Source organism: Vigna unguiculata, chromosome 10 (genome assembly GCF_037176805.1).
Source record: "Vigna unguiculata cultivar grain cowpea cultivar isolate G323 ecotype 2 chromosome 10, ASM3717680v1, whole genome shotgun sequence".
Lineage (NCBI taxonomy): Eukaryota > Viridiplantae > Streptophyta > Magnoliopsida > Fabales > Fabaceae > Vigna > Vigna unguiculata.
The window spans coordinates 52,977,544-52,986,117 of record NC_140801.1 but is presented as its reverse complement, the minus strand read 5'-3'; the positions used below and the strand labels follow the sequence as shown (position 1 = coordinate 52,986,117).

Below are 8,574 nucleotides of genomic sequence, written 5' to 3'. Positions count from 1 at the left end.
CTGGCCTCCATTCTCTTGGGGAAGGGTAAAGGGAAGTAGAGGCAAACTGTAAAGAAGAATAAAGAGGAAGGGAAGTGGGCTGATTCGATTCTCCTTGGGAATCGTTTCCATGCAAGACCACGACCACATCATTTGTATTCTGCTATCTGTGATTGTGATTGTGTGCGTACTTTTCCCAAGCAAAGATGTAAATACTTCCATGTTTACTACTCATTATTATTACTACAGATACGATTTATCCGGTGCTTACCACTAGATCAAAAGTTATAGTTATTAGTTAAGACATAACTTTTCTTATTTAACACCGTAACATTCCAAGCACCACAATTTCATTATGACTCGATCCACTTGACCTACAATTAATGACACCTACAAGACATACTCCTACTACTGAGTGCTGAGAGCTGAGTACTAAGAATATCTATTTATCCTTAGTTTTCTGTATTCCTATAATATAATATGTTATGGCATGATGTCTGCTTTTTTTTTTCTCTCTCACTTTGTTTTTGCCTCTATCACTTTCTTTCCTGTTTTGTTAAAGTGTTCTTCTGTTCATTGAACATTACTTATGATGAAGTTTCCACCAGCTTTTTCAATTTTTTTTTAACTTATACAGAAATTAAGTTTAGTTTTTTCTCTTCTTAAAAAAATCAAAGACAGACTCTAGCAAAAGGCCTATATATCACATGGTTTTGTGTTATAGGTAACGTAACAGCTAAGCACACTAAATCTATTGATAATTAATTAATTAATTAATTGTATATGACTTCTATGCAGAGGAATGGAAGGAATATTTCATTAAAAAAATCTGTTTTTTATCGATATCAAGTAACCCTTTGTACTTCCCTATTCTAAAAGTGTGCCCTTTAAAAGATATACACTGATATGAAATGCAAGTACATCGTATTATTGTTCATGAAATTATTGAAAGTTTTATCCACCCTGTTCTTTAGTTGAGGTATGCTAGTAGTGTGTGTACTCTAGCATATTATGGTTTGAAATTTATTAAAAACATAAAACGATGATTTGGTTAAACTGCATGTTCCTTCTGAACAAATCACACTGATAAATTTATTTCTTGTCCTGTAATGTTAAATCCTTCTCTTAGCATTAGTTCTGTTGCATACATACACGTTAAGACACTCGTACACCAATCAAAAATAGCTTCTTGAACTCTATTGTTTGCTATCCAAATACAGGTTACGAGAACTGGCGTAAAAAAAATTTATTTTCAAAATTTTAAATTTTACTCAAGATCAGTTTGTAAAATTATATTTGTATCTACTTATAGACTGTGAATCTATTTTATTTCTAGTCGATGTAAGATTTGTAACACTCTCGTATAAAGATTTGTTATAAGGCACTCAGATTTCACAAGGTTAATGTCACCTAGTAGTCTGATAATCTATGAAGTCTGGATACGGACACGGACACAGATACGACACGGACACAGACATGGAGATACGGGTCAAATTAAAAAACATAGGACACATGACATGACATGTATATACATATTATTTTTATACTTTCAACTAACACATTGTCAATTAACATAGAAATGAATCTAATTTATTTATCTAATATAAAAAAAGTGAAAAGTAGTGATCATATAATACTTTTTCCTTAATTTTATAATCGTAATAGAAATTTATGTAATAAATTTACAAATTTATGGATTTTTTAGAAAATTATTGAATTTATAATTATTAATATTGTGTTGGAGTCATGTCAAAATCATGTTAAAGACAATTTTTTTTTTTTCAAATTGGACACTTTACTCATACGTGTTGTACGAGTGTCATACGAGTGTCCATATCTGATACGTGTCTGACACGGGACACGTCTATTCCCGACTTCATAGCTGACAATTGAGTTAACTGAGAGATGAAAGAGTGAGAAATGTTACTTATGCAAGCAACATAGCAACTTCACCTCAACAATTGCAAATTATTCTCTGATACACACTTCTGGTTTAAGGTACTATTCTGAACAAAAGAGTTGGAAAAGGTGGAGTCGAAGGTCCTAAGGCAGAGTTTCGAATATCAACATTCATCCATGCATAGCCAAATTTCTCAATAGACAAAAAATAGTGTGCATCAAAGAATCCTAGTGGTCCCTGTTGAACACACAGTAAATTATACTCACTACAAAACTATTGTTGTATGAAGTTTCTATGTTACTATCTTCACTTTTACATAACTATTCAAACTCTTTCTACTAGTAGATTTACTTAATCATCTAATAATATTTTCTTATGTATAATCACGAAAATAAAATTAAAAATTGGAATTTTGTGTAACTAAACAAATTCTTTCTACTTGATGACTAACTTAATTATCTAATTATGTGATTGCTAAATTTTGAGTGCTTTAAAAAAATTATACAAAAAAAAAAATGGTTCAATTATATGCAATTTCAAAATCCTAGGAGTTTTTATTAGTGAGAAAACTTTTAGTACAACATGACCAGTATTCAGTTACGAACAGAGGTCATTTCCAATGAATTTGTAATAATTTATTCACAGTTAACAACATTCTAGTACTTCTTCAAATTTTAGTTAATGTGGATTTGAATTTCAATTAAAAAATTAAGTTGAACTGAACTCCATTGAAATTGAAAATTATAGTAGCAACAACATATTATGTAGTTTTTACCATTTAAATTTGAAAAGCAAATAGTTGATTAACATTTGACACGTGTTGGACACGTGTTGCTAAATTAGACACGTGGTGGTGACAAAAATATCCATGAAATAGTATAAATAAATTCAGCATCGAACGCAATTCAGACCTTTGTATTATATATTTATATATATATATATATATATATAGCATATGGTTAGATGCAAAGAGTGATGAGTAATTTTGAAGAGTAAAAATGGCATCTCATGATGAGACCAGTGCTCAAACTCAGGTAAACAACTATGTATTATATGGTATTTCATGCAACCTTAAACCTTTTCATTCTTCTTAACAATGTCTTGTTCTTATTTATACGTATAAAGAGTGATTTAACTATCATGGATCAGGAGAAGAAGAACCAAGCTGCAAAGGAAAAGGCCCAAGAGGAGAATGATGAAAGTAAAGAACGGGCCTCTGAGATGGGCCGGTGTATGAAGGAATGGGCCCAGTATGGAAAGGAGAACACTGGTACCGGTGGGTTCTTGCAGCAAACTGGGAAAAAGGTCAAAGAAATGGCGCATGGTGTTTCTGAGAGTGTGAAGAACAGCTTTGGTATGGCCCCACAGAACGATGATGAAGATGAAGAGTACTATTACTACCCAACCCAGCATCGCAGAGAATAAACTTTCTTGAATATAGTTTATGACACTGAGAATCTTTCATCGTATGAACATAGATTCTTTTGTTTTGAACATGTGATTAAAATGTTTCTTATGGCTTGAGTTTTCTTCAGCTATTGCTATTTTATTGGGTGTTTTTATATGAATTCATTTTTATGAAGCCTTCATAAATTACTGAGTTTCATGACCTTGATCAATGATAAAATCATATCATTAACAAATCATCTAGGAAAAAAATGTAGAAAGAATGGATTTGAGGGACCCAAAAAATTATCTCAAAATAAACCAATAGAACATCTTTTCACTTCAAAAATGGAAGTCTGTGACATTGTGTAGAACATTTCAAAATTGTGAGTATTAGTATGTGCCTAAGCAAATGCATACAACACTTGTGCCTTAGACAAGTTTTGAGAAGAACAAAAAGACACTATCAATCTTCTTCCATCATTTCACTTGCACCATCAAGTTCTTGTTCTGATTCTTCTTCATCGGTGATATCTTGGCCAGTTTCCATGGCCTCTTCATCAGATTCTTCTTCACTGCTATCCTTGTCCTCAAAGATAACTGGAACTATTTCATCTTCATCGTCCTCCTCATCAATAACCTGTTCCAAAGAAGACACTAATAATAAACACAGGTTGATCCCAAATTTTGCTAAGTACTTGCAAACAGATGAAAGAGGCTTACCCCTGAGTAAAGAATGTCTAAGCAACTTGAGAGTTGGATGGCAGATTTAAAAGTGGAGACTCTAGACTCAATCAGCTGCACACACAAAAAGAATCAAATAAGGAAAGAGCCATTGGTGCAAACATTATCAACATTTAAATGTTCTCCTACAAGCATGTCCTATTAAGTGCTTATTAAGTGACATATTAAGTGCTTATTGAGTGGATTCACCACACTGAACTCACTTGATACAAAGAGTTCAAAGCTTTCAATGAAGATTCCTGGGACAATATTCCGCTAGCATGCTGTAGAAGTAGATACTTCAACCACGGAAGCGCACAAGCCAAGATTGCACCTCTAAAGCAAAAGAAAAGTAACATTTATTTAGAATTAATCAGGAGTCAGTACAAAAGCTCATAGCTAAAATGTACATTACCTAGATTCAATAATGGATATGAGGGAGTATAGAAGTTTGAGGACGTTGGATGGGTTCAACTGAGCAATTGACTTTCTAATAACCTGCAAAAGGAGTTGTTGCATCAAGCATAGCTCTTAATAAACTGAGCAAGTGAAGAACATCCATTCAAGTATACATAAACTCCAATAGAAATAGAAGAGAAAGACAACCTTCTCATCTTGCGTATACAAGCAATCTAGCAAAAGGGTGCGATCATCAGCATTTAATGCTTGCTTAATCAAAACATGTACAGAGTCTGCACTTGGAGGCTTTACTGAGACAGAATCTTCTTGTTCTTTGTCACTCTTGAATTTGTTCTCTTCCAGTAAACTTAGACTAGCAAGTTTCTCTCCCATTGTTGGCTCATCCAAATCATTATCAAGGAGAACTCCTTTTGCAGCCTCATGTTGATCTACATTAAACGTGGTACAAGAAATACCAATCAATTCTTAAATACAGAATACACACTTCTAAGAATTGGTGGTTCTATGGTTCATCATGCCAAAGAGTAAATTTACATAAATCCATCAGTGAATGGTTTTAGTAAGACTATTAGACCTGAACACGAATTTAAGGAAATTCAAACATCTTACATGTCAGCGGGAAATTTGTTATAAAAAGATACCCTTTTTAGTTCAGAATCATGTCATGCAAATCATAAGTACAACAAAAGAAAGGTACTTCACAAAATTCAGGAAAAAAAAAAACCGTGTATAAAAATAAGCTCTCAATTTCAAAGGGTGCACGGCCTAGAAAATAAGATCCAATAACATGTTACTCATGCTGAGTAACAACTTGAAATATTACGGTTCTTACCTAAATCCACCACGTCAGTCGTAACATCAGGATCAGATGGTGCTTGCCTTTTTTTAGTTTTCTTGCTTTCCGTTGGTATTGCTGCTTCCAGTTCCAAGTTAGGGCAACATATATAGGAGTTTCAAAAGTTAGAAGAACATATAGGCACAGACAAAGTTGGTATTTAAGATTTAGTAATTCTAGCAACACAGAATTAGAATCACCTAGAATTTAAAGAAAATGAAGCAACAAGGACAGTGTAAGAAAAATTAAAAACATAATGGGTTTATCATACCTTTGCTGGAAGGACTATCATGCTGATGAACAGAATCAGTCTCATCTTCTACATTTAATACTATAGTCTCCCCTGAATTGTTAATATTTACGACACTAAACTGAGGATGATCTACAGAGCAATAAGTCACAAGAGCTTTAACTTGTTTGTCTTCCTCTATAGGTTGTAATCTGGATGCAATAATTGAGGTTTGCCTTTTCTTTGAACTTCCCCCATTTTCCTTGTCTGTTTCAACTATTTTGGTCTTTGTGGTTAGTTTAGTTGGTTGTATCTGATCTTCGGAGAAAGCATTCAAATTCCAAATATAAGCAGAACCTCTACCACTAACTGCCAAAAGAACGGTAACTTCTTCTTTATTGTAACCACAACGGCAGTCCAAAGCTACCGGAGGATGCCTTATGGGAAGTGTAGGACCTCTACTTACATTTCCTGAACTTAAATCACATTTCCAAACATGAAGATGTTTACCCTCAAAATCTGATGCAACTAAATTTTTGGCATCATTGGATATAGAAATGTGCTGTACATTTTCCTGTTGAAGAATAAAAGTAAAGCATGAGGATGCTTGTACTTGTAAAAACAAATATTCATATCCAGAATAAGTAATGAAGATTACCAAATCATTGGGGAACTTCAGAACCTCTTTCCCAATTTCCCAGCTTATAACCCGTATTTTAGAGCTCACAATAGCTAAATATTTTTCATCTGGAAAATAAGTAAAATTACAAGTGTCAAATGTCATGCAAGAAGAATAATGATTATAATGGACCAAGCTCCCAATGGAATAAAAGAACTCACCATGTGAGAAAGCCAGAGAAGTGATAGACTTTTTTGAGACTTTAAATTCCTTTAAAAGCTGTCCTGTTTCTGAATTAACCTCATATGCCATCCCATTTCGTCCAACAATGCGAAGAACACGACCTTTATTTGCAAATGAAAGTCCACAGATCTCCCTGTACGATGATGAGAACAATTATTACAACAGATTAATATAAACTACCATCTTAGTCTCACTTGAAAGCATAAAAATAATATATGGATGTTCACATGACAGGATAATGTCAAGGCATTATACAGTTTTCAATTTGAGAAAGAAGTACATAATCTGTATATTAAATGTAGATTCCTATACACCATAGACCAACATAAAAAAACACAAATATTTATTTATACTTAAGCGAATGAACAACAAAAACATTAGCTTTATCCCACTAGATGGTGTTACGCTGCTTCATGAGACTCGGTATAAAGCCAAATTCTCAAAGGTATTATCCATCATAATAATTTCCTTAAATGTCATCTTTGGTCTCTCAACCCTTTTACAAATGGTGCAAAACCATGTGATCTAGTGCTTCCAATGTCCTTTGCACATGTCCAAACTACTATAACTAGGTGGTCATATCGATATTTCTCCACATGGGAACATATTCATTTATGCTTCTACTCCTTTCTTTTCTTTAAATCCCAACATTCATCAACATAAAGCAGAATGACTAAACAATAAATAAACCAATGATATGTGAGTCCAAGTCTCGTATACAGGGACCAAACATTTAAGATTTGGTCCCTATTCTTTGTAAATTAATTTTCATAAGGGGACAGGAAAGAAAAAAAGAGAGGAAAATTTATAATTAACATGGCAAAAAGAAAAATGAAATGACAGTAATACCCGGGATAGCTGGTAATCAACTTTCTCTCACCAGTGGAAACATCAACAGCAAGAACTCTTCCATCGATTGTGCCAAGGGCTAATAAGAAGGTTCCCTGTTCTTTTCTAAACTATTACAAAATAGCGCAATCCACATCAGGGTAAAATGTATGATTCTAGTGAAAAAAGCACTAGTGATTAAAAGACTTTTCCAAAAGCTCATACTACCTTTTTTCCTATGTAACTTGATGCAATACAAGAATAACGAAGATCATTATCTCCATCTGATGGCTTCCACTCTGCTAACAAATGTCCAGTGCTTGTGTTCCAAATCTGAAAATTATAGCATGGTTTTCTGTTACAAACAAAACATCCAGTGCAAGTTGACAATTTAACACCATTCTACCACACCAAAAATCGAAAATGTCATCCACAGATACCATCGGGACCATTTAGAAAAAACAATTTTAGCAAATGCAAAAGGAAACACTCATAGGAAATATACTTCCAGAGTAAGTTAATAATAATAATATAAGGATCATAAATTCGAAGTAAAGGCAATCTGATATGGTAACACAAATTGCAATTCAAAACCATCCACAGTTAGTGCCCAAGAGGGAACCTTAGAAATTTATCTGGGAATAGTTTAGCAAAATTACTAACAAATATCATATTTAAAGAGGGGGGAAAAGATGAATTTACTTTGGCCGTCCCTTTGGCAGACAAAATAGCAGCATAGTCCCCCTTAGGAGTGAAAGCAGTGAGAACATGTTTCTTTGCTTCTCCCTTCCCCATTTCACTGAGCTTCTTACAAGGAGACAACTATGTAGAGGCACGTAAACAGTGAATGAGCAACAGCACCTATATCATAAAGCCAGTCAGCACTACATAAAGATAACAACTTTGCAGTCATAGAAAATCATTAGACTAACTGGGCCGCTCAATCGTCGCATAACAAACACAAATAACCGAAATTCCAACACCAGAGCAAAGTGGTGAAGCTAATCCAATAAATCACAGAACTTTACAAGTTCCACATATTGAAGCAGCATTTTGAAAAAAAAAAGGAAAAAACTTATGTTTGCACACAACATATTAGTAATCAACGGGGTTTAACTCTGAGGAGAACAGCACGAAAATGAGGCAGAAAAATTTGACGGAAAATTAATAATTACAAAAGAGAAAGTGAAGGAAAGGACGAAACATAAAACCTAAGCAAACTGAACGAAAATATGTAAGGGGGAAATCGATCAAAGGAGAATACTTCTGATAGAAGGCGTTTTCAGGCAAGAGGCTGCGGAATGAATACCCGAGGAAGAAAGAAAAAGGGTTTTAGGTTCTGGGTTTTGGAACAAGTAATATATGCAGGGGCATTTTTGACCTTTCAAAGCACTAGTTTATAACTTTCTATT

The 8,574-nt window shown here is 33.8% G+C and overlaps 2 protein-coding genes across 4 annotated transcripts; one reads left to right on the top strand and one right to left on the bottom strand.

Annotated features, from left to right (window-relative positions):
- The first annotated feature begins 2,792 nt into the window (after positions 1 to 2,792).
- Positions 2,793 to 3,447, top strand: LOC114166427 (uncharacterized). 2 transcript variants are annotated; one of them, XM_028051163.1, is made up of 2 exons: positions 2,793 to 2,913; positions 3,029 to 3,447. In XM_028051163.1, the coding sequence occupies exons 1-2, from the start codon at positions 2,878 to 2,880 to the stop codon at positions 3,302 to 3,304; spliced, it is 312 nt and encodes a 103-aa protein (XP_027906964.1). In that variant the 5' UTR covers positions 2,793 to 2,877; the 3' UTR covers positions 3,305 to 3,447. The 2 variants fall into 2 exon arrangements, with proteins under 2 accessions (XP_027906964.1, XP_027906962.1); XM_028051161.1 differs by having other exon boundaries at positions 3,005 to 3,447.
- Positions 3,448 to 3,571: 124 nt separating this feature from the next.
- LOC114166423 (uncharacterized) lies at positions 3,572 to 8,524 on the bottom strand. 2 transcript variants are annotated; one of them, XM_028051156.2, is made up of 13 exons: positions 8,427 to 8,524; positions 7,865 to 8,023; positions 7,391 to 7,495; positions 7,184 to 7,293; positions 6,313 to 6,467; positions 6,131 to 6,219; positions 5,515 to 6,046; positions 5,241 to 5,321; positions 4,595 to 4,836; positions 4,404 to 4,486; positions 4,213 to 4,324; positions 3,989 to 4,063; positions 3,572 to 3,905 (listed from the first exon to the last, which is right to left on the bottom strand). In XM_028051156.2, the coding sequence occupies exons 2-13, from the start codon at positions 7,955 to 7,957 to the stop codon at positions 3,732 to 3,734; spliced, it is 1,851 nt and encodes a 616-aa protein (XP_027906957.1). In that variant the 5' UTR covers positions 7,958 to 8,023; positions 8,427 to 8,524; the 3' UTR covers positions 3,572 to 3,731. The 2 variants fall into 2 exon arrangements, with proteins under 2 accessions (XP_027906957.1, XP_027906958.1); XM_028051157.2 differs by having other exon boundaries at positions 8,374 to 8,512.
- Between the last annotated feature and the right edge of the window lie 50 nt (positions 8,525 to 8,574).